The 27,120-nt window shown below is 38.5% G+C and overlaps 1 protein-coding gene across 1 annotated transcript; it reads right to left on the bottom strand.

Moving 5' to 3' along the window:
• Positions 1-1,315: 1,315 nt before the first annotated feature.
• On the bottom strand, positions 1,316-25,445 carry LOC108252064 (gamma-tubulin complex component 2-like). Its single transcript, XM_026821688.1, has 23 exons — positions 25,431-25,445; positions 24,980-25,104; positions 24,453-24,635; positions 23,943-24,106; positions 23,329-23,472; positions 22,403-22,538; positions 21,255-21,415; positions 20,984-21,115; positions 20,106-20,277; positions 19,925-19,977; positions 19,271-19,327; positions 18,985-19,156; positions 17,733-17,919; positions 17,224-17,274; positions 15,832-16,021; positions 14,286-14,460; positions 11,015-11,118; positions 10,470-10,644; positions 9,791-10,031; positions 9,456-9,564; positions 9,066-9,387; positions 4,580-4,714; positions 1,316-1,592 (listed from the first exon to the last, which is right to left on the bottom strand). The coding sequence occupies exons 1-23, from the start codon at positions 25,443-25,445 to the stop codon at positions 1,316-1,318; spliced, it is 3,480 nt and encodes a 1,159-aa protein (XP_026677489.1).
• Positions 25,446-27,120: the final 1,675 nt, after the last annotated feature.

Genomic DNA, 27,120 nt, shown 5'->3' with positions numbered 1-27,120 from the left:
GATCCCAAAACGGATATTTCCAACCATTTCCCGATTTTGAAAATTTGGACCGATTGCAATACCTTCTATTACTACAGTATAGCTCCACTATACTGTAGTAATAGAAAGTAAAAAAGATATCTTTTATTTATTCTGAAATCATCATTCGACGAAAACTAAAGCCACCAAAACAACCTGGGGAAATAAGCGCTAGGTCGCGGGTTCGAATCCCGCCTAAGGGAGACGAACTTTATCCTACCTAAATCCTAAACAGATAAGGTTCGTTCTCGGAACGGTTGGTTTTCTCCTGTCCTCCTTCCATCTTCGATTTCGGAAGCATAAGATCTACGTTGTTACTTGTTACAGTTCTCTCTATCAAACCTATTGAGGGAGCACAATTTGGATGTGTTCAAAACGATTCTCAAACAAGGTAAGCAGCAAAAGTAGCATTCAGTCCCTGCAGACCCAAGAAGTAATAATAGGTACAATAATCCACAAGGTGATGATAGGGATTAGAGAAGCACAAGTAAAATAGGTACGATGAATTACAAAGTCATTCTGGGCATAAATGACATGTAATAGAAAGATGATTAGCATTAATAGACAATGGCTGAATCGGCCTGACCTTTCTTTCTTCATGGGCATCATGAAATGCTATTATTGAAAATTTGAAACAAAAGCAATTGAAAATTGTTAGTAGAACAGGTATTTATTCCATGTGAACTCATCCGTATGTATTCTCTCCCCCAGGTGTGAAGTGCGAGTTCCTAGACCCTGACCATTGGTATGAGGACCCTTTTACCGCGTAGTTAAAAAGTATGTACTTAAATAGGTACATAAATATGTAAATATTTTGAAGAAATAGAATCTCAATCGTTATTTTACCATTCAAAACAATTTTATTTTCTAATAATAGTGTTTCTACTGCTCGAATAGCACCAAAGTCCTTTACCTCAGCTGTACTGTTATTGTCGTCAAATTCTCATATAATGTTGAGGATAAAATTGCTGATTACCAAGCGAACGCCTTTACCATTAGTAGGCGTCCACAACGGAGTCCTGACCCTCGACCATAGCGCCATAGCCTAGTACTGATCCAAGAGAAAATAAACAAACCATACTAATGGATATAAGCGTTCTCAGCAGAGCCTTGACCATAGTATGAAGGAATTGAGAAGAAAATGAAGAAATTGAGCCTAGTATTTTTTCTGTCATGGATGGTCCAAGGCTAGGGTCAATAGTGGCCGTTGTGAATGTGCACTTGCGCCACCACGGTAGGTTGATAATAAAAAATACCATAGTATGAAGGAATTGAGAAGAAAATGAAGAAATTGAGCCTAGTATTTTTTCTGCGATGGATGGTCCAAGGCTAAGGTCAATAGTCGCCGTTGTGAATGTGCACTTGCGCCACCACGGTAGGTTAACAATAAAAATCTTACCTCGTTAAGCGATTTGATGAAGTGTGTATAGTTGCTTTCGATAACTTCCTCCATCATGTAGTACTCCAGGTTCTGAATGCAGAACAACATTTGCTGTCGAAGAGCAAAGGATTTCAGATAGGATTCCCGGGCTGATTTGGATTCGGTTTTGACTGACTTGTGACATAACCACACGCTGCAGAGAGAAACAATTTTTTAAAGAATAAGCACTCACGATAATTGACTTGTAGAACACTTTGCGCGCGGGATGACGGATCAGTACCTAGGCTTAAGCCCTTATCACACCCGGCGTTGTTCGTTGACCCCATTCAGGGCTATGAGTGTATTTTAGAATATCGACTTCCACCGGCCGGGGCCGAGGCCCACCGCACCTGGCTAGAGACCATCATCCTGGTGTATGGCTGATAAAAAAAGATATGTTTTCTTTATTCTGAAATCATCATTCGACGAAAACTAAAGCCACCAAAACAACAACCTGGGAAAAGAAGCGCTAGGTCGCGGGTTCGAATCCCGCCTAAGGGAGACGAACTGTATCCTACCTAAATCCTAAACAGATAAGGTTCGTTCTCGGAACGGTTGGGTTTCCCTCTTCGATTTCGGAAGTGGTAGTTGGCACACTTTTTCCTATCACCTTTCTTAAATAGTGGTATGATTATTCCTTTTTTCCATTCTCTGGGTACAGTCTTTTCTTCCCAAATCTTTTTAAAAAGACGGTATAACCAGTGCTTGCCAACCATGCCTGAGCTTTTTATCATTTCTCCGCTGATTTCATCACAACCTGGCGACTTTCCAGTTTTAATGAACTTCCAAACGTAGTCAATATCATTCCAAGTTATATCAGTCTCTTCAGTTAGTGTTTCTACGTTGAGTTCTCTTTGATTCGTCTCTTCACATTCTTCATGTGCTACATTCAAAAGATTTTTAAAATATATTTTCCAACAGTTCTTGATTTCCTCTGGTTCTGTTAATAAATCTCCGTAATCATCTGTCACATATTTACATCTACCTTTATCTCGTCTCTTGTTCTTAATCATACCATACAGCATTTTCTTATTTCCATCAATATCTTTCTCCAGGTTATCACTCCATTCATCTAACCACTTAGTTCTTTCTTCACTTATCACTCGTTGTGCATTGATTTTGGCTTCCTTATATTTTTCTTTGTTTTCTGGTGTCCTTCTTTTGAAGTAGTTTCTAAACAACAGGAATCGCTGATCGATTACTCAAATTGATTATAGGGCCTAAAAAAAAAAGTTTGTGGTCTCATATTGGAATTGAACCCGCGCACTCCTGTTTACTGGCAACTTTTCTTTCGTGACAAAACAAAATATTTGGCATATAACATACCTCATCACAGAGTGGATCAAACACATGACCCAAATGAATCCAATAGTCGAGTGATTGAAAGAAGGGGACACATGCCTTCTGAATGAGATTCAAACATATATCCTTATAGTCTTTGTGACCTACGAAATCTTTCACTTCAGCATGCAGGAGACTGAGTGTTCTGCCACCTGAAATACAACACATACAAATTTGAAAATCTTGAAAGAGCTCACTAAGCGAGATTCCTAGCATTAAATCAACGAGAAAAAAAATCTCGATGGTGTAGTAGTTAGCGCGGACTTTTGGATTTAGAGGTGGTTTAAGTAGATTTATAAACTACATATTACGAAATCTTTCACTTCAGCATGCAGGAGACTGAGTGTTCTGCCACCTGAAATACAACACATACAAATTTGAAAATCTTGAAAGAGCCTCACTAGGCGAGATTCCTAGCATTAAATCAACGAGAGAAAAAAAAAATCTCGATGGTGTAGTAGTTAGCGCGGACTTTCGGATTTAGAGGTGGTTTAAGTAGATTTATAAACTACATCATAAAATCTTTCACTTCAGCATGCAGGAGACTGAGTGTTCTGCCACCTGAAATACAACACATACAAATTTGAAAATCTTGAAAGAGCTCACCAAAGCGAGATTCCTAGCATTAAATCAACGAGAGAAAAAAATCTCGATGGTGTAGTAGTTAGCGCGGACTTTCGGATTTAGAGGTGGTTAAAGTAGAATCATAAATTGCATAGAGAGAGAGAGAGAGAGAAATGCTGGAACAGCCGCCTTCCTGCTCACCAGCAGGCTGCCAAGATGACAAAGGGTACCACTTGTGGGGGAGCAATATATGAAGATATAGATATTCGATAGTATTAGGTTTAATTAAGGTTGGAACTTTAACTAGCTTTTGAGTACTAATGGAAACTTGGAACGTCTGTATGTTCAATATAAGATGAGTAGAGGATAAATTTAACTTATGTTCCATAGATGTGGTTGCGTAGAATTAGAATCGAAGCACGAGTGACAGATTGAGAAATACATTTCAGGGTGGATTCACTGATGTTGAATTCTACTGCAAAACTTTTGAAAAAAGAAGTAATGGTGCCTCTAGCTCCTATGAACAATCCTCTGACATCAATTTCAGATAACCCATATTTTACTTTGTAGTATGGGATTGTTGGGATGTAGATGCTCCTTTGTTCTTACGGCTGGTTTTCTCCTATCCTGACCTCCTTCTTTGTTTGGTTTTGGGACGATAAAACCTCAGTCATTACAAAGTATCCTCTATCAAAGTATAAAATCGCATCAATAGCTCTGAGCTTACAAGCAACATAAAGTTTAGAGTTGCGGATGCTCGTCTCAGAGATAATCCTGATAACAACCTTTTTCTAGTCCCAAAAGATGAAACACCATCCCCTACCTTTTCAGCAATGAAACACTATAATACCATGCACCAAAAACCTGACCTGTTCATATAAACTAGTATGAGTGTGTGTGTATGTGTGTGGTGTGATGGGTGTGTGTGTGGTGTGATGGGTGTGTGTGATGAAAGGGTGGTGTGTGTCTGTGTGTGCGTACAATACATCAGTTTTTGCTTGATCTTATTCTGATTCGTTCAAATAGATCAAGTGTAGATGTAATTATTAAAAAAATAAAAAAAACTCAAGAGGAAAAAAATCGTTTCCTACTTACTTGCACAGTTGTCTCTCTACATGTTTACATAGCAATAGATGTCTAAACAGCATCTGGATAGCAGCCGATAATTTTCTGATTGAATATTAATGACAACGGCCACTCTACATACATACTTGCACAGTTCCTCTCTATACTTACTTGCACAGTTGTCTCTCCACATGCTTACACAGGAGGAGATGTCTAAACAGCATCTGATAGCAGCCTATTATCTTCTGATTGAATATTAATGACAACGGCCACTCTACATACATACTTGCACAGTTCCTCTCTATACTTCTTGTTGATTCGATTCAAAAGTCATCATTTACTTTCGACTTTAACAGACAAAATTATTTATACTAACGTGTACGTAACTACGTAACATTTTTTAGCAGACTACTCGTGTGTAATGATGATGAGCTCTGCTCACTCTGAAACCCAAAAGTAAAATATTATGAAATATTTGGTTAGTCATTTCAAAATCAAAGCATTAGCAGAAATCAAAGCACATACCTAAGCAAAAAATATGTACTCGTATTGGGAGAACATTATAATTCGCCTAGTTCATCAAAACGTGAGGTTATTGCTTACTCGTATACACAAGAGACTTTAGTTATTGGATTATTCTATCTACAGGAACCGAATCCACGACCTGGAGCTTACAAACCATCACAGTTTAATTTAGAGTATTTAGACCTCACACTGAGTACACCCGAAATAAATTTATGTTGAGGTCACATTAGATGCACTGTAGTTTCTGACCCTAGTTTCTCACTTGAGGTCACATTAGATGCACTGTAGTTTCTGACCCTAGTTCTGTCCAGGGAAGGAAACATAGCTCAACCACACCCACCATTATACTGGTGTGAATTAGGATGGTCGGGAGGTCACAATTCATTAAACACGTCGGCTTAACACCACACAAACACAGGCTTAACACCCATAGAAACAAAGGCTTAACGCTTAACACCTATACCTATAGAATAAACGCAACATGTGTCAGGTCACCTCAAAACCTCATCCACTCATCCTAGGAAAGTAAATGGAGAGAAAAAAAAAGAAATTTTGGTGGAAGGGGGATACGAACGAGTGAACTAAGAGTGGAAAGGTTCTTTGTACAGGGTGGTAGATTAAGAAAAATTAATTCCTAACACTGGTAATGTCACACATTACTCATACCTACATACAGGATGTACAAATAAAAACGAGTCACACTCATTATCTCGAAAACGGGAACGAGCTTTTTTTATGAGGAGTGTGTCCCTAATAGTTTTTTGCTTCTGCATTGTTGTTTTGTTTTCCCTTTCTCTTTAATAGTTTCATCATGAACCCTAGTTTCTCACTTAAGGCCACATTAGATGCACTGTAGTTTCTGACCCTAGTTTCTCACTTAAGGCCACATTAGATGCACTGTAGTTTATGACCCTAGTTTCTCACTTAAGGCCCGTAGGTTCTCTCTTGAGATAAGGAGGATGAGATCATCTAGCACAAACATCATAAATCTAATGAGAATACCACTTATAGTAACACATCATATGATTACATACGTGTTATTATCATGGTGATTAGTGTAGTGGTGTACTTAAAATGAGAAATGTATGTAGAATAAAAACTACATTGAACATGATATTATGTACTCGTATATATGAGTATGACAAGAGTAGGGTAAGTGTACCATTTATTCGCCCATTATGCTCAGCTGTTGTCAGCATTACAGGAGCACAATTTGGATGTGTTCAAAACGATTCTCAAACAAGGTAAGCAGCAAAAGTAGCATTTAGTCCCTGTAGACCCAAGAAGTAATCCCAAGGATATATATGTAGAAAGTAATAATAGGTACAGTAATCCACAAGGTGATGATAAGGTTTAGGGAAGCACAAGTAAAATAGGTACGATGAATTACAAAGTCATTCTGGGCATAAATGACATCTAATAGAAAGATGATTAGCATTAATAGACAATGGCTGAATCGGCCTGACCTTTCTTTCTTCATGGGCATCATGAAATGCTATTGAAATTTTGAAACAAAAGCAATTGAAAATTGTTAGTAGAACAGGTATTTATTCCATGTGAACTCATCCGTGTGTATTCTCTCCCCCAGGTGTGAAGTGCGAGTTCCTAGACCCTGACCATTGGTATGAGGACCCTAACTATGGTACTCTCCTAGACATAGCATGCCGCACCTCTCACAATGCCTCCTTCATTAGAGAGCTCCTCTCCCACGGGGCAGACCCTAACAAAATTTTGATCCCGCCGGGAATCGAACCCGGGTCTCCCGCGTGCAAGGCGAGCGCAGTGACCACTACGCCATGGGAGCTGACTAATTATATTGTGCTATGACTAACAGACTTTCTGTCCAGATCTTTTAACATTGGTCTTTAGGTACTTCTGTGAAAAATAGACGCCTGAAAATCGGAGTTCTAATTTTGTTAAGCAGAGTGTGACAACCCTACGGGGGATCAAAAGTAAGCCCCTAATAGGCGCCTTAAATTTTCTAAACGATTAAGGCACAGAGGGGGGTGTATTTACTAGGGACATATACCTATCAATACTCCTTGATAAATTAGGGGAAAGTAACAAAATCAACCCCATCAGACACAAGGGCCCCCTACACTCTCTCGCTGAAATAGGAGACAAGGACGCAATGCTCACCCTCATCCAGCATGAGAAAACAAACGTGAACCTCCTGGATGCCACCGGTAGCTCAGCACTGCACATCACTTGCACCAATAACCGGTTCGAACTCCTGCACATCCTTCTCAACCATCCCAAGATAAGAGTGAATCAAATCAACAAGAAGGGACAGACGGCCATCTACCTCGCCGCTCTTAAGAAACACAAAGATATTGTCCTTACTTTCTCAACCATCCCAAGATAAGAGTGAATCAAATCAACAAGAAGGGACAGACGGCCATCTACCTCGCCGCTCTTAAGAAACACAAAGACATTGTTCTCACCATTCGCCCCCGAGGTCTTGTCGGTATATTGGGTATTGAGGAGTAAATATTTAATGAATAGAATACTGATAGATAGGAGGGACAGGGGAGGGGGTGATAGATATGGGAGGGAGGAATCTACAATTCGCGAGTGACTTTGGTTTTGTGGAGAGTGTCAAACTTCTGCTTGAACTCGGTGCTAATCCTAACAAAACCAACCCGAATAATATCAAAACTCCCATCATGCTGGCGTGTTATAGAGGATACTTTGACATTGTACGACTACTGAGTGAACATGACAAGACCAGCTATGAACCTATCAATGATGAAACAGTCCTCCACTGTGTCATACAGGGTACCAACACCTCACACGAGTATTTAGAAACTAAGAAGAAACACATTGATCATCACAAGTGTTTCAGATATCTCCTCAACAACATTTCCAAAGACAAAATCAATCTGAATCAGAAGGACAACAAAGGCAACACTGTACTTCACTATGCTGCCAAGAATGGCAACCCGGAGCTCATCCTCATGCTCCTCCGACATGGCATATACATCGGTACAAGAAACAAATTCAATGAACCTGCACTACAAGATATTCCACCTAAAGTACTACACACCACGGCTGGTTTTCTCCTATCCTGACCTCCTTCTTTGTTTGGTTTTGGGACGATAAAACCTCAGTCATTACAAAGTATCCTCTATCAAACCTCTAAAAAAGGCCAACTCCCGAAATCGTCCCGAAATCGAAGAGAGAAGGAAGACAGGATAGGAGAACGCCGGCCGTTCCGAGAACGAACCTTATACATACTTTCTTTCAAAATAAGGTCATGCTCTGTAGTTCTGTTGAAAAAACACTCTCATATACATACAATCTACCTTTGACGAAGGCGAAGAAAATCCCTCTCATAACGAATGTCTACAAACCAATAACCTCAGGAAAGAAGATCCCAAGTACGAGATTATATTCCGCTACAACTTCCTCGTTCCTCCTGAGATTGAAACCTACGACACTAGTGTATCGGAGGAGGTTAGCCTCCAGATGGAACCCTCTGTAGGACACGCCACTGTATTAGATACAGTGTCCGAGACAGATCCTCTCCTGTACATGAGTCAGTCCAAGGAGTTACGGCCACTTCTGTCCCATCCTGTACTTACTAGTTTCATTCATTTGAAATGGTTCTCCATTCGCCGCTTCTTCTACATCAACCTCTCCTTCTACTTGACGTTCTGGTTACTACTCAGCGCATACATTCTCACGTTCTACGTGAATCACAAGTCCTCTACCCCCGTGAGGAACGTGACAGCATTTATAAAAAAAAATGTATGTTCTGAGTTTTTTATCGATCAAAAATAAATGGAAACTTGTTAATAATAATAATAATCAAACCTCTAAAAAAAAGGCTAACTCCCGAAATCGTCCCGAAATCGAAGAGAGAAGGAAGACAGGATAGGAGAAGGTGAGTTCCTCCTGTGGGCATTGCTTGTCCTCTGTCTTATTGTGTTCATCACGAGAGAATTGTTTCAAATCATCGTCTCTCCTGTCCGCTACTTCAGAAGTCTTGAGAACTGGTTGGAGATCAGTCTCATCCTAGTGACCGCTATCATTCTCCTCAGTTCCTCCTTCAACCAGAACCAAATCTCTGCCATCGCCATTCTACTCTCCTGGGCTGAGCTTGTGCTACTCATAGGTAGATACCCTTCACTCTCCACCTACATCGAGATGTTCAAGACAGTGTCCTGGAATTTCCTCAAGTTTCTCGCTTGGTACTCTATCCTCATCCTTGCGTTCGCGCTTAGCTTCTACGCTCTGTTCAAGGATGATGGTGAAGATGACTGGTACTCTATCCTCATCCTTGCGTTCGCGCTTAGCTTCTACGCTCTGTTCAAGGATGATGGTGAAGATGATTGGTACTCTATCCTCATCCTTGCGTTCGCGCTTAGCTTCTACGCTCTGTTCAAGGATGATGGTGAAGATGATAACGAATTCTTTGATCTTGGCAAGTCCATCTTCAAGACGATCGTCATGTTGACAGGAGAGTTCGAGGCGACCTCTATCCCATTCGTCAAACATCCCATAACTGGACGATCGTCATGTTGACAGGAGAGTTTGAGGCGACCTCTATCCCATTCGTCAAACATCCCGTCACTGGTCATCTCCTGTTTGTACTCTTCGTATTCCTCATTGCTATCATCTTGTTCAATCTACTCCGATCGTCATGTTGACAGGAGAGTTTGAGGCGACCTCTATCCCATTCGTCAAACATCCCGTCACTGGTCATCTCCTGTTTGTACTCTTTGTATTCCTCATTGCTATCATCTTGTTCAATCTACTGAACGGTCTTGCAGTGAGTGACACGCAAGCTATTCGTTCTGACTCACAACTCCTCGGTTATATCTCTATCATCAAGCTTGTGTCTTATATCGAGACCATTGCTATCGGTGATCCCACGTTTCGACAGTTGTTCAGCAAGATAAAAGCTGCCTGTTGCTTCACGCCTGACACATGCCATAGCGTGCACTTTACACGCTCCAAGATGTTCTCCAACAGAGTGAACCTGTTCCCGGATATTATTCCCGACCAAGAGGTGACCGTGTATCCTAACAAAGACAGGAAGGTGGACTTTACATCTGTGTCCAGCACGAGGAAACTGCATTCCAGTACATCTAGTCTGAACAACTCATGCTATGGTCAGTGTCAGGATTACCATATGGATCAGGAGATTATTCATCACGCCAAGCTTATTATTCACGAGAGGGAAAGCAAATCAGACAGCATGAAAGAGATGTTTCGGATATTATTCCCGACCAAGAGGTGACCGTGTATCCTAACAAAGACAGGAAGGTGGACTTTACATCTGTGTCCAGCACGAGGAAACTACATTCCAGTACATCTAGTCTGAACAACTCATGCTATGGTCAGTGTCAGGATTACCATATGGACCAGGAGATTATTCATCACGCCAAGCTTATTATTCACGAGAGGGAAAGCAAATCAGACAGCATGGAGGAGATGTTCTCGGAGGTTGGCTATCATCATAGCAATTCGAACTTTGTTTACGGCTGCCTTGAACAGGTCACAATGTCACATGATTAACTAGTTATATTACCTGATTCTATTGACCAAATCATAATCCTGCATGAGAAGTGTCAACAGAGAACTCGAAGCGAAATGGTAAGCCTCATCTATCATTCGAATCAGAGCCGAGTCTGTACTTTCCATGTATTTCATCTCTGCTGCTCTTTGCTTCTGTTTGTCCAGCAAACATTTAGATTGAACCGAGGCTGAAATACACAACACAAAATAACACAAAGAAAAGTGAGACCCAAGTTACAACCACAAGATTTTTCCTTCAGTTTGTCTGTTTTAGAATAACTCTGAATTGGTTGGTCCGATACTGATGAAATTTGGAGAACACTTATAAAACCTAGACCTAGAGGACATTTGCCTGGGGTGGACTAGTGGAGTTATAAAACCTGGGTGGACTAATGGTAGTTCTGTCACAATTTAATCTTGTAATTGTCATGATATGTTAAAATTTAATAATAAAGCACAATTATTGCTATTACTATTTACTATAGAGTGACTGGAAATGGAAGCTCCAAGTTTTATTGGGAGATGTTCAATGACTATACATATCGACTGAACCAGTACCAGAATAAACTGGATCACTTGGAGCAAACATCACTTCGGAATCAGAAACTTCTACAGGAGATTCTGAGCATGATGAAAGCCAAACGTAGCTCCTCTGATAGTGACTGAGGAAGGCAACTATAATCTGTGGAGACAGAATAACTCAGGGCTTTCTTGTTGATTCGATTCAAAAGTCATCATTTACTTTCGACTTTAACAGACAAAATTATTTATACTAACGTGTACGTAACTACGTAACAATTTTTTATATTCGCCGATTCTAAATACGAATTTTGTCAAATCTTAACCGAGTTGTTAATACACGTATTTTGTATTAAATAATTACAAAAGGGCTTTCTTGTTGATTCGATTCAAAAGTCATCATTTACTTTGGACTTTAACAGACAAAATTATTTATACTAACGTGTACGTAACTATGTTTTATATTCGCCGATTATAAATACGAATTTTGTCAAATCTGAACCGAGTTGTTAATACACGTATTTCGTATTAAATAATTACAATATCTCTTTTCCTACAGGTAGATATAGGTCCTCTAATACATACCCATTGTCACATAGCGTGTACAATGTACAATTGATTGCATATACATTACATACATAATCTCAAGTGGTCCGCGAGATTTTTGGTTTATCAATACCTAGTGGTCCGCCAATTCTAAAAGGTTAAGAACCCCTGATCTAGAGTGACCGAATACGCGACCTGGAGCTTACAAACCATCACAGTTTAATTTAGACTTGGAGTATTTAGATATTTCACTGTACATACAATACCTAGGAAGCTTGCATGCTATAATATTATGTAATTAATACGTAATTAGATTACTAGTAGAAGTAGATGTTGTAACTTTGGTTTTTACTTGTAAAATATTAGTTTTTATCTACCTAAAAATGAAATTTCACTGTACATACAATACCTAGGAAGCTCGCATGCTATAATATTATGTAATTAACACGTAATTAGATTACTAGTAGAAGTAGAAACCTATTGCTAATTAGATATGAATTAGGATGGTCGGGAGGTCACAATTCATTAAACACATCGGCTTAACACCACACAAACACACAGGCCTAACACCTATACTACCTATAGAATAAACGCAACATGTGTCCAGGTCACCTCAAAACCTATCCGCTCATCCTAGGAAAGTAAATGGAGAGAAAAAAAAAAAAGAAATTTTGGTGGAAGGGGGATACGAACGAGTGAACTAAGAGTGGAAAGGTGTTTTGTACAGGGTGGTAGATGGAGAAAAATTAATTCCTAACACTGGTAATTAATTCCTAACATACAGGATGTACAAATAAAAACGAGTCACACTCATTATCTCGAAAACGGGAACGAGCTTTTTTTTATGAGTGTGTCCCTAAAAAATACATAGTTTTTTTGCTTCTGCATTGTTGTTTTGTTTCTAACTTCTCTATAGACATGTTGTCTACAATCATGAACTGAAATTATACAACACAATAGATTTGTCTACAATCATGAACTGAAATTAAACAATAGATGAGTCGGTATTTTCCTTTCGGAATTTCCCCTCTTCTGAAGCTCATTTCCCCTCTTTTGGCGTGGTAGCACCTGTATTAAACCATATCTAATATCTTCCCCAGTTCCGTTTCCCGAAAGAAAAATACAACTACGATGGAACGGTAAATATTAGTAAATTCATGTCCTGAAGTAAAATTAAATTATTGGATTTATTTATAGGAACTGAAAACAATTATTTTTATTCGAAAGCACGAACATTTCTTTCGAGAGTACAAGAGAGCCTTTACAGAAGTTTCATTTTTGTTTTTGAATCAAATTGATATTGCTAATTAGATGGTTAGGCATTCAGAGGTCATCTCAATTATCTCGCTTTGTTATTTTATTATAATTTAGGTGCATATTGTGTATAATGCACATAAGCCTGGTTGTTCCTCTGTCGAGAGAGAAAGACGTGTACAACCATCTAGTAACTAAGGTGCCGCTATTACCACTCTACTGATGTTACCTACCAGAACATCAAGTTGACAAATATTATCAGGAAATGTATTATAATAATTATTAACTTTTTTTATTATTATTGTTTTAACTCCCTTTCTACATTCCATTTTACCGCGTAGTTAAAAAGTATGTACTTAAATAGGTACATAAATATGTAAATATTTTGAAGAAATAGAATCTCAATCGTTATTTTACTATTCAAAACAATCACATTTTCTAATAATAGTGTTTCTACTGCTCGAATAGCACCAAAGAGTCCTTTACCCCAGCTGTACTATTACTTTCGTTAAATTCTCAAATAATGTTGAGGATAAAATTGCTTTACCATTAGTAGGCGTCCACAACGGAGTCCTGACCCTCGACCATAGCCTAGTACTGATCCAAGAGAAAATGGAAAAACTGAACGGGACGCCGGGACACCCCCTGAAATTCGGGACTGTCTCGGCCAATTCGGGACGTTTGGCAAGCCTACGTATAAGTATAGTGCTTTATTCAGACAGGTAGTCTCTTTATTTAAACCTATTTCTTTATCTGTCTGCTTTTTTTTTCACCATAACTCACAAACGGTTTCTCTGTATTGAAAGAAATTCGGCCCACATGTTCTAATTGTTCTACAAATGAAAGGACATTTATTTGTAGAGATTTTAGGATCGTTCAGCATACTATAAAGGCCCATTTCCTGAGTGAGTCTACAGTTCACTGATCCACTGATTTTTTTATTATAGAGCTTCTTCTTCTTCTTCTTCTTCTTCTTCTTCTTCTTCTTCTTCTTCTTCTTCTTCTTCTTCTTCTTCTTCTTCTTCTCCAGATGCCTTTTCCATCTCGGAGGTTGATGAAAAACTGAACGGGACGCCGGGACACCCCCTGAAATTCGGGACTGTCCCGGCCAATTCGGGACGTTTGGCAAGCCTACGTATAAGTATAGTGCTTTATTCAAACAGGTAGTCTCTTTATTTAAACCTATTTCTTTATCTGTCTGCTTTTTTTTTCACCATAACTCACAAACGGTTTCTCCGTATTGAAAGAAATTCGGCCCACATGTTCTAATTGTTCTACAAATAAAAGGACATTTATTTGTAGAGATTTTAGAATCGTTCAGGATACTATAAAGGCCAATTTCCTGAGTGAGTCTAAGGTTCACTGATCCACTGATTTTCTTATTGTATTTTTCTCTTCTTCAGATGCCTTTTCAATCTCGGAGGTTCACTATCATCATAGCAATTCGAACTTTGTTTACAGCTTCTTTGAACAGGTCACAATGTCACATGATTAACTAGTTATATATTACCTGATTCTATTGACCAAATCGTAATCCTGCATGAGAAGTGTCAACAGAGAACTCGAAGCGAAATGGTAAGCCTCATCTATCATTCGAATCAGAGTCGAGTCTGTACTTTCCATGTATTTCATCTCTGCTGCTCTTTGCTTCTGTTTATCCAGCAAACATTTAGATTGAACCGAGGCTGAAATACACAACACAAAATAACACAAACAAAAGTGAAACCCAAGTTACAACCCCAAGATTTTTTCCTTCAGTTTGTCTGTTTTAGAATAACTCTGAATTGGTTAATCCGAGTTTCTGAGAAGCATAGCGGGAAAAACAAGAGGAGACAGAGTAAGGAATGATGATATAAGAAGAATGCTACAGATGGAGAGTTTAGAGGAGAGAATGAGAAAAGGAAGACTTAAGCTATAAAGGCCAATTTCCTGAGTGAGTCTAAGGTTCACTGATCCACTGATTTTCTTATTGTATTTTTCTCTTCTTCAGATGCCTTTTCCATCTCGGAGGTTGGCTATCATCACAGCAATTCGAACTTTGTTTACAGCTGCCTTGAACAGGTCACAATGTCACATGATTAACTAGTTGTTACCTGATTCTATTGACCAAATCATAATCCTGCATGAGAAGTGTCAACAGAGAACTCGAAGCGAAGTGGTAAGCCTCATCTATCATTCTGATCAGAGCCGAGTCTGTACTTTCCATGTATTTCATCTCTGCTGCTCTTTGCCTCTGTTTATCCAGCAAACATTTAGATTGAACCGAGGCTGAAATACACAACACAAAATAACACAAAGAAAAGTGAAACCCAAGTTACAACCCCAAGATTTTTCCTTCAGTTTGTCTGTTTTAGAATAACTCTGAATTGGTTGGTCCGATACTGATGAAATTTGGAGAACACTTATAAAACCTAAAGGACATTTACTATAGAGCGACTGGAAATGGAAGCTCCAAGTTTTATTTTGGAACGACATCGAGAGGGAGCAGAGATACAATGATCGAAATTGGTGGAGAGGCTTCGTACATCGACCCGTCCCATGATGGAACGATTTTGGATTGATTGGTTAATCCGATACTGATGAAATTTGGAGAACACTTATAAAACCTAAAGGACATTTACTATAGAGTGACTGGAAATGGAAGCTCCAAGTTTTATTTAAAGCAACGCTTTTTAATGGCTTCAAAGTTGGGGACCTTGGGCACAGACCAAGATTTGGCAGGGAATAAGCTCTTTCAACTTTAATTTCTATCTCTTTTAAATAAGAAATTTCCGGCTTCAAAGTTGGGGACCTTGGCCACAGACCAAGATTTGGCAGGGAATAAGCTCTTTCAACTTTAATTTCTATCTCTTTTAAATAAAAAAATTCAGATTTTATTTCTATGTATGTCACTTACCTTTACATTTGCGTATAACGTTGAGATATTTGCCTATGGCTTCAAAGTTGGGGACCTTGGCCACAGACCAAGATTTGGCAGGGAATAAGCTCTTTCAACTTTAATTTCTATCTCTTTTAAATAAAGAATTTCAGATTTTATTTCTATGTATGTCACTTACCTTTACATTTGCGTATAACGTTGAGATATTTGCCAGTGCGGAGTATTTTATCCTTCACATGTTCCAGAAATGAAGGTACATTGGATTCATTCTGTATAATATAACGTTGGACCCAATAATCCTCGGAATATTTGCCATCCAACACATCATTCTCCAACTTCTCTATAGACATGTTGTCTACAATCATGAACTGAAATTATACAAATACAACACAATAGATTTGTCTACAATCATGAACTGAAATTATACAACACAATAGATTTGTCTACAATCATGAACTGAAATTATACAACACAATAGATTTGTCTACATTCATGAACTGAAATTATACAACACAATAGATTTGTCTACAATTATGAACTGAAATTAAACAATAGATAAGTCGGTAAATATGTACAATCATGAACTGAAATTATACAACACAATAGATTTGTCTACATTCATGAACTGAAATTATACAACACAATAGATTTGTCTACAATCATGAATAGATAAGTCGGTATTTTCCTTTCGGAATTTCCCCTCTTCTGAAGCTGATTTCCCCTCTTTTGGCGTGGTAGCACCTGTATTAAACCATATCTAATATCTTCCCCAGTTCCGTTTCCGAAAGAAAAATACAACTACGATAGAACGGTAAATATTAGTAAATTCATGTCCTGAAGTAAAATTATTGGATTTATTTATAGGAACTGAAAAAAACAATTTTTATTCGAAAGCACGAAAATTTCTTTCGACGGCAATGTACTAAGGACATTGGCAGTATTATCCCTTTGTACGGCACAAGAGAGCCTTTACAGAAGTTTCATTTTTATTTTTGAATTAAATTGAGGGCTAAAAAAAAAAAAAAAAAAAAAAAAAAAAGTTTTTGGTTTTTGGTCTCATATTGGAATTGAACCCGCGCGCTCCTGTTTACTGGCAACTTTTCTTTCGGAACAAAGCAAAATATTTGGCAAAAAACATACCTCATCACAGAGTGGATCAAACACATGACCCAAATGAATCCAATAGTCGGCTTTCTAGGTGTTGTGGTTCTGGAGATAGAGCGATCAGTGTGTGAACTATGAACTGTGAATGGATCTTGTTCTTATAATATAAGATTCATGTCCTGAAGTAAAATTATTGGATTTATTTATAGGAACTAAAAACAACAATTTTTATTTGAAAGCACGAAAATTTCTTTTGACGGCAATGTACCAAGGACATTGGCAGTATTATCCCTTTGCACGGCACAAGAGAGCCTTTACAGAAGTTTCATTTTTGTTTTTGAATTAAATTGATTATAGGGCCTAAAAAAAAAAGTTTGTGGTCTCATATTGGAATTGAACCCGCGCGCTCCTGTTTACTGGCAACTTTTCTTTCGGAACAAAACAAAATATTTGGCATATAACATACCTCATCACATAGTGGATCAAACACATGACCCAAATGAATCCAATAGTCAATCTACAATTCGCGAGTGACTTTGGTTTTGTGGAGAGTGTCAAACTTCTGCTTGAACTCGGTGCTAATCCTAACAAAACCAACCCGAACAATATCAAAACTCCCATCATGCTGGCGTGTTATAGAGGATACTTTGACATTGTACGACTACTCAGTGAACATGACAAGACCAGCTATGAACCTATCAATGATGAAACAGTCCTCCACTGTGTCATTCAGGGTACCAACACTTCACACGAGTATTTAGAAACTAAGAAGAAACACATTGATCATCACAAGTGTTTCAGATATCTCCTCAACAACATTCCTAAAGACAAAATCAATCTGAATCAGAAGGATTACGACTACTCAGTGAACATGACAAGACCAGCTATGAACCTATCAATGATGAAACAGTCCTCCACTGTGTCATTCAGGGTACCAACACCTCACACGAGTATTTAGAAACCAAGAAGAAACACATTGATCATCACAAGTGTTTCAGATATCTCCTCAACAACATTCCCAAAGACAAAATCAATCTGAATCAGAAGGACAACAAAGGCAACACTGTACTTCACTATGCTGCCAAGAATGGCAATCCGGAGCTCATCCTCATGCTCCTCCGACATGGCATATACATCGGCACAAGAAACAAATTCAATGAACCTGCACTACAAGATATTCCACCTAAAGTACTACACGCTTATCTGGACGAATGTCTACAAACCAATAACCTCAGGAAAGAAGATCCCAAGTACGAGATTATATTCCGCTACAACTTCCTCGTTCCTCCTGAGATAGAAACCTACGACACTAGTGTATCGGAAGAGGTTAGCCTCAACCTCTTAGAAAAAAAAAAAGAATAAGCACTCACGATGATTGACTTGGCTTAGAGACCATCATCCTGGTGTATGGCTGATAAAAAAAAGATATGTTTTCTTTATTCTGAAATCATCATTCGACGAAAACTAAAGTCACCAAAACAACAACCTGGGGGAAAAAGCGCTAGACGAACGAACTTTTTCCTACCTAAATCCTAAACAGATAAGGTTCGTTCTCGGAACGGTTGCTTTTCTCCTGTCCTCCTTCCCTCTTGGATTTTGGAAGCATTAGATCTACGTTGTTACTTGTTACAGTTCTCTCTGTCAAACCTCAAGGGGGAAAAAAAAATCGTTTCCTACTTGCACAGTGTTGTCTCTCTACATGTTTACATAGCAGTAGATGTCTAAACAGCATCTGATAGCAGCCGATAATTTTCTGCGGCCACTCTACATACATAAAAAAAAATATTATCCTACCTAAATCCTAAACAGATAAGATTCGTTCTTGGGACGGTTGGTTTTCTCCTGTCCTCCTTCCCTCTTTGATTTCGGAAGCATAAGATCTACGTTGTTACTTGTTACAGTTCTCTCTATCAAACCTCAAGGGGAAAAAAATCGTTTCCTACTTACTTGCACAGTTGTCTCTCTACATGTTTACATAGCAGTAGATGTCTAAACAGCATCTGATAGCAGCCGATAATTTTCTGATTGAATATTAATGACAACGGCCACTCTACATACATACTTGCACAGTTCCTCTCTATACTTACTTGCACAGTTGTCTCTCCACATGCTTACACAGGAGGAGATGTCTAAACAGCATCTGATAGCAGCCTATTATCTTCTGATTGAATATTAATGACAAAGGCCACTCTACATACATACTTGCACAGTTCCTCTCTATACTTACTTGCACAGTTGTCTCTCTACATGCTTACACAGGAGGAGATGTCTAAACAGCATCTGATAGCAGCCTATTATCTTCTGATTGAATATCAATGACAAAGGCCACTCAACACTCAGACCAAGTGAGAATGCTTCCAGACCAGTTAGTGACTTGTTCAGGTCCGGCTTCTTGTAGTCTGGAATTAGAGAAACCAATCAATCAATCAAATCAAATCATGAATCATTTCTGGTAAAGCAGAGCTTTTTCGCAATTTTTGTGGATATCACCAAAGGCCACTCAACACTCAGACCAAGTGAGAATGCTTCCAGACCAGTTAGTGACTTGTTCAGGTCCGGCTTCTTGTAGTCTGGAATTGGAGAAACAAATCAATCAATCAATCAATCAAATCATGAATTATTTCTGGTAAAGCAGAGCTTTTTCGCAATTTTTGTGGATATCACAGCATTACTAAGTGCCTCCTTTGCAATCAATTTCCATATTTCAATAATCTTTTTACACTGGTAATGCCCCCACTGGTCTACTCGATTGAAGTAACTCCTTAATTGTCCTCACGAGACTGAGTGCACCCCGAACTCCAAGCACAGGGTTGAAAAAAAACGACCCCGCCTAGGATCGAACCCGGGACCTGCGGTGTACAAGCCTCATGTGACACTCAGTCGGCGACGAAAGTTGCAGAAAAAATCTACTCACCGATACTTTGCATTATTTACCTTTATTATATTGGACTAATAAATAAAGTGGATATATTCATAATAATAATAATAATAAAAACCTCAAGGGGAAAAAAATTGTTTCCTACTTACTTGCACAGTTGTCTCTCTACATGTTTACATAGCAGTAGATGTCTAAACAGCATCTGATAGGAGCCGATAATTTTCTGATTGAATATTAATGACAACGGCCACTCTACATACATACTTGCACAGTTCCTCTCTATACTTACTTGCACAGTTGTCTCTCCACATGCTTACACAGGAGGAGATGTCTAAACAGCATCTGATAGGAGCCGATAATTTTCTGATTGAACATTAATGACAACGGCCACTCTACATACATACTTGCACAGTTCCTCTCTATACTTACTTGCACAGTTCTCTCTCCACACAGTTCCTCTCTATACTTACTTGCACAGTTGTCTCTCTACATGCTTACACAGGAGGAGATGTCTAAACAGCATCTGATAGCAGCCTATTATCTTCTGATTGAATATCAATGACAAAGGCCACTCTACACTCAGACCAAGTGAGAATGCTTCCAGACCAGTTAGTGACTTGTTCAGGTCCGGCTTCTTGTAGTCTGGAATTAAAGAAACAAATCAATCAATCAAATCAAATCATGAATTGTTTCTGGTAAAGCAGAGCTTTTTCGCAATTTTTGTGGATATCATATCATTACTAAGTGCCTCCTTTGCAATCAAAGTACAAATTTTTGTCGATGGTGGGATTCGAACCCGGGACCTTCTGCATGGCAAGCAAGCGCGTTACCACTGGACCAACCGTGACCAATTTTTGTGGATATCACAGCATTACTAAGTGCCTCCTTTGCAATCAATTTCCATATTTCAATAATCTTTTTATTTTTACACTGGTAATGCCCCCACTGATCTACTCGATTAAAGTAACTCCTTAATTGTCCTCACGAGACTGAGCGCACCCCGAACTCCAAGCACAGAGTTGAAAAAAAACGACCTCGCCGGGAATCGAACCCGGGACCTGCGGTGTACAAGCCTCATGTGACACTCAATCGGCGACGAAAGTGGCAGAAAAAATCTACTCACCATTTCCATATTTCAATAATCTTTTTACACTGGTAATGCCCCCACTGGTCTAATCGATTAAAGTAACTCTTCAATTGTCCTCACGAGACTGAGCGCACCCCGAACTCCAAGCACAGAGTTGAAAAAAAAACGACCTCGCCGGGAATCGAACCCAGGACCTGCAGTGTACAAGCCTCATGTGACACTCAATCGGCGACGAAAGTTGCAGAAAAAAAATCTACTCACCATTTTCGGCCACCGTGCTAATGGTAAGTATGGTAAAGATTTGAAAGTTGAGCTGATGAGACATCAAATCCATGCGAATGTTTTCCTTGTAGGGATCTGCCTTGCCTCCTGAACTCAGCCTCAGGGCCAGGTCTAGAAGGGACTCTAATTTACCAGGCACGACTTCAGCGATGGGTTTCATCAGTTCGGCCTCGCATCAAGAAACAATGATAAAAAAAAAATAATAATAATAATAATAAACAGAACTGTCTAAAGTGCTATCGAGTCTTACCTCGGGCCTCTGCCTTGCTGATGGTGGTAGCTACACTGGCCAGGAGTTCCATGGAGAATAGAGAGGTCTGCACTAGGACCCACAGTTTGGACAGGTTGAGCTGACACTTCCGATGTTCTGACTCCAACTCACACAGGAATGTCCAGTAGTCTGTAATGTAGCTGTGGTGGGAGGAGAGGGTGTAGAAAAGAGAGAATACATTAAATTAATTCAATCAATAAAGTATACTAATTGCTGTAAAAAAAAATCTCATCTCATCTTACCTTTTTTGGAGGTTTGAAGTTTGCCCTGAACGGGAGTCAAACAAGCGACCTAGTGCTTAAAAGGCAGGAGCCCTACCTTCCAAGCTGACTAGGGTGACTGGTACCTAAGTATTTGAAAAAAAAAAACTAAATTTTACCTTGTTCATTGTGTACTTAGGTACTTTTTTCTATCTTACATTGTATTTTATCAGCAACCTCAGACTCTTGAGGACAATTGAGTAGCTACCATAATCGAATAGCGATCAGTGGCGACATCACCAGAGTACCGACATTATCAGGGATCAGCGGTGGTAGAGCTCTCAACTTCACCACTAATTCATTTTTCCTATAGGTAGCTCTATTACTTTCTATTTTGTATTCTCTTATACTTACCCATCAAAAGCAGCACACAAGACTCCAACTCACACAGGAATGTCCAGTAGTCTGTAATGTAGCTGTGGTGGGAGGAGAGGGTGTAGAAAAGAGAGAATACATTAAATTCAATCAATAAAGTATACTAATTGCTGTAAAAAAAAATCTTATCTTATCTTATCTTACTTTTTTTGGAGGTTTGAAGTTTGCCCCGAACGGGAGTCAAACAAGCGACCTAGTGCTTAAAAAGCTAGGGTGACTAGTGCCTAAGTATTTGAAAAAAAAACTAAATTTTACCTTGTTCATTGTGTGCATAGGTACTTTTTTCTATCTTACATTGTATTTTATCAGCAACCTCAGACTCTCGAGGACAATTTTGAGTAGCTACCATAATCGAATAGCGACCAGTGGCGGCATCACCAGAGTACCGATATTATCAGAGATCAGCGGTGGTAGAGCTCTCAACTTCACCACTAATTCATTTTTCCTATAGGTAGCTCTATTACTTTCTATTTTGTATTCTCTTATACTTACCCATCAAAAGCAGCACACAAGGCTTGATTGATACGACCCCACTTGAACAGTCGCCTCTCCTCTATAAATCTCTCAATGTGAGACTTGTATGTAGCAATGGGTAAGATTAGACGTACGTAGGCACTTAGGCTGGATTCTGAAAGAATGAGATCGTGTGTGAAGGTGAAGGTGCTTCTTTGCTATGTGGATTTTGATATAAGAATTGTGGATTTTGATATAGGAAAATGTTCACCATAAATACAATGCAAAAAAGTGGCATAAGCCAAATTTGAGGAGTACCTGTAACCTGTATAGTGTACACTTGGAATAAAATAAAGCACTATGGACAAAAAGGCAAAAAATCCCTGAAATAATTGTCTTTTTTAATAGGACGCTTGGTATTACTAGTTCACCTAACTTCTGATCGCTCGAGAGTTCTGTGGTGAATCAAACCAAAGCCAAATTTGAGGAGTACCTGTAACCTGTATAGTGTATACTTGGAATAAAATAAAGCACAATGGACAAAAAGGCAAAAAATCCCTAAATAATTGTCTTTTTTAATAGGACGCTTGGTATTACTAGTTCACCTAACTTCTGATCGCTCGAGAGTTCTGTGGTAAATCAAACCAAAGGAAAAATCGCCAAGTCAAACTCAGAACTCACTTCGTTCATTCCATTGCAATTCCCCAGTCTACTCCAGTTGGCCAAATTTGAGGAGTACCTGTAACCTGTATAGTGTATACTTGGAATAAAATAAAGCACAATGGACAAAAAGGCAAAAAATCCCTAAAATAATTGTCTTTTTTAATAGGACGCTTGGTATTACTAGTTCACCTAACTTCTGATCGTTCGAGAGTTCTATGGTGAATCAAACCAAAGGAAAAATCGCCAAGTCAAACTCAGAACTCACTTCGTTCATTCCATTGCAATCCTCCAGTCAAACTTACCGATTTCTGTGGAGATGTGAAACATTCGCTCCCCATGCGGTGAAGTCAAAGGTTGAGCCATGATGAATTTGCCCTGGAAGCCTTTAAGAACACACAGTAGATCCTCTATGAGTTCATACTCCTGAGATGAACTTGGTACTCCGCCTGTGAATAACCAATGATATGGACAAAGTGATTAATTATAGAAGTCTCTCAGAGGGTTAAACAGGTACTGAGACTCAGAGGGTTAAACAGGTACTGAGACTCAGAGGGTTAAACAGGTACTGAGACTCAGAGGGTTAAACAGGTACTGAGACTCAGAGGGTTAATTGAAATTGTTTTGCTGTGAAATAAAAATGTACTGAACAAAGTTCTGTTGGTGGTCCCAGGTTCGATTCGAGACAGAGTCGAAGTTTTTTTTTTTTTAGTTATTTTTTTTTATTTTTTATTAATTATTATTATTATTATTATTATTATTATTATTTTTGCTGTGAAAACTGATTTTTACTCATTCAAATGACACTGGGGACAATACTTGGTCACTATAGATCTAAAAAGATAGCAGTGATACACACTTCTCTTAAGAGGAGGGAGCAACCAGACATAATAAAATGAAAAATGAGGACATTACTTACCTAGAGGCAAACAATAGTTGTCCGCATTTTCAAACGGGTAATCACAAGACATTAGAGGACGTACATCTTTCCAGCGAGTGAATTCTGGGATGAGGTTCTTGCGTTCGATGAGTGAACAGTCCAGTGCTTTCTTACGATCGATGTCATTCATACATTTATTCAACCTGTAATTAAAAAAGTCCAATGTAAAATTAAGTGTCGCGTCGATCTTGTAAGCGCTAGGCTGGGGGTTCGATTACCGCCCCGGGGCGAACTTTAACCCAAATGGCTTTAACGGCTGTTTTTCTCTCTCATATCCTGTTCTCCTTTTCTCTTCAATTTCGGAATGAAAGAAAACAAAGAAAAAAAAAAGAAGAAGAAGAAGAAGTAAAATGAATTGCTTGAGCACAAACAAGGAATTTTTGTTCACGTACGATTTTATTCAAATTGTATGCACAAATCCGTTTCCTATTTGGGATTCAAACCTGTAGCTTATCCATCCTAAGGTATCCTTTCATCTTACGTACTTACCTAGATTTAACTTCAAACACTACATCTTGATCTGGACTAGACATATTGGTGCTATTGGTAGATAACTGAGTAGTATTTCCTAGGGTGGACATCCTGAGCATACGCTTGTTCAGGACAGTCCCCACTTTCTTCTTGGTGTTCAAGTAGCTCAGCAACTGTGTGTATGGTTCCAGCACATCAATCCTACAAACAGAAGACAAGTTATTTGTTTTTAATCCACAAATGTCATTTATGTTGGGGAAAAGGGATTTGCAGAGTGCCAGAAAAAATGAGCAAAAAATAAAATATGCCTGTAGAAGAAATAAATAAAGAAAACTTCTCTCTTGCATGGCCTGATGAAGGGAAAAGGAAATCTGAGTATTCTCAAGAGCTTTAAGTACTTTGAGAGTGTTCTCAAAGGCCATATTTTCAAAGAACTGAGAATAACATTCTATGCCTTTAATGGGATTTGAACCCACAACCTCTTGATTACCAGACAACCACTTAGAAGCTACCACAAGGCAAGCAAGATCAATCAAGTTTCTCACTTTTTAGCTGCCAATTCTTCATATTTCTTCAGAAAAGCTGAGTGATTTTCTGATCTCTCTGCCAACAGCTGATATTCCTTATCATTGATTTTGATTGCTTTCTCGTTGAATATACTTAGACCCCACTTTCTTCTTGGTGTTCAAGTAGCTCAGCAACTGTGTGTATGGTTCCAGCACATCAATCCTAGAAATGGAAGATGAGTTACTTATCTGTTTTTTAATCCCCAAGTGTCAATTATGTTGGGAGAAGGGATTCGCAGAGTGATTGAGCAAGAAAAATTTCCATATGAAAAAATGCCCGTAGAAGAAAATAAAGAAAGAAAACTTCTCTCTTGCATGGCATGATGAAGGGAAAGGGAAATCTGAGTATTCTCAAAAACTGATTTTTTTTTTATGTTGAATGTCAAATCTGAATATTATTCTTTCAATTTTCTCAGCCATTTTAATGCACTGTTATTGTAGCCATATTTTGAAAGAACTGAGAATAAGATTCAAAGCCTTGAAAGGGATTTGAACTCACAACCTCCTGATTACCAGACTTAGAAGATAGGTACCAAGGCAAGCAAGATCAATGAAGCTTCTTTCACACATTTGGAATGGATTTGTGACCGCTTAAAAATCAATGTCCATCCTTTACCTGAACAAAATAGTAAATTGTAATCAGAATCATTGGGCTTTTGGATGTTTTCTTGTGAGTGACGGCCAGTGTAGTTGTCTTGGAGGGTAGGGTGCTTTGTAAGGGCTTGGTCACACCATCCAGGGCAAACTTTATCGTAAAAATGAACAAGGTTAGTTCTCAGAAACGCTGTCATGTATTTGGATTTGGGTTGGTCAGGCCTTTATTGTTACAGTTCCCTCTATCATAAAAAAAGAAGAAAATCCGAGTGAGGTCTGAAGTTGACTGAACAACTAGGTAGTATTTGTTAGGTTTATATTAGACATCCTATGTATTAACATTATTCTTACCGTTTTTATTATTATTGGATACTCCTTGGATTGGATACGGATTGGATAGTATACAATAATAATAAAAACGGTAAGAATAATGTTAACTAGGTAGTAGTATTCCTAATCAATAGTGTTAAACTTTATCCTAAAAATGAACAAGGTTAGTTCTCAGAAACGCTGTCATGTATTTGGATTTGGGTTGGTCAGGCCTTTATTGTTACAGTTCCCTCTATCATAAAAAAAGAAGAAAATCCGAGTGAGGTCTGAAGTTGACTGAACAACTAGGTACCTAGTAGTATTCCTAATCAATAGTTGAATAACTCTACAAGTCTACATTTCTGCTACAAGATGCTTACCTCTGACAGATCTTCCCACAGCTTTCTATTCACTTGGATTTTGCCTGAAGTTCTCAATAAAAATAACTTCAATAAACTGGGCTCACGCAGAAGAAAAATAGCATTTTCCCAGTAGAAATGACTGATCTCCTGATTGATTCAAGAAAAAACCGAAAAAAATTGACCAGTTTCAAATTTTCAGTTAATTGGAGTTGACGAAATCAAAAATTTCGCGGGTGTTCGTGTCTCACGAAATCTACCACCCGTTTTTTGGGGAGTCGATGAAAAAAACTTTTGCCTGAAGTTCTCAATAAAAATAACTTCAATAAACTGGGCTCACGCAGAAGAAAAATAGCATTTTCCCAGTAGAAATGACTGATTTCCTGATTGATTCAAGAAAAAACCGAAAAAAATTGACCAGTTTCAAATTTTCAGTTAATTGGACATTTTCCCAGTAGAAATGACTGATTTCCTGATTGATTCAAGAAAAAACCGAAAAAAATTGACCAGTTTCAAATTTTCAGTTAATTGGCGTTGGTTAACGAAATCAAAAATTTCGCGGGTGTTCGTGTCTCACGAAATCTACCACCCGTTTTTTGGGGAGTCGATGAAAAAAACGTTCAAAAAACCCACTCTGGTAACATTTTTTGAGGAAGTACCATTGGTTGTGAGGTGTGGACATGCCTTTTGTTTATTTTTTAAAACCGCGAAATTTCAAAATATCAAGAAATCTAGAAAAAGAAAATAGGAAATATGTGGACATGCCTTTTGTTTATTTTTTAAAACCGCGAAATTTCAAAATATCAAGAAATCTAGAAGAAAAAAATAGGAAGTAAAAAAAAAAAGTCATTGAAAATT

The sequence above is a fragment of the Diaphorina citri genome, unplaced genomic scaffold (genome assembly GCF_000475195.1).
Source record: "Diaphorina citri unplaced genomic scaffold, Diaci psyllid genome assembly version 1.1 scaffold255, whole genome shotgun sequence".
NCBI classification, from domain to species: domain Eukaryota; kingdom Metazoa; phylum Arthropoda; class Insecta; order Hemiptera; family Psyllidae; genus Diaphorina; species Diaphorina citri.
Note: the sequence above shows the minus strand (reverse complement) of the source record. Positions and strands in the feature narration are given on the sequence as shown.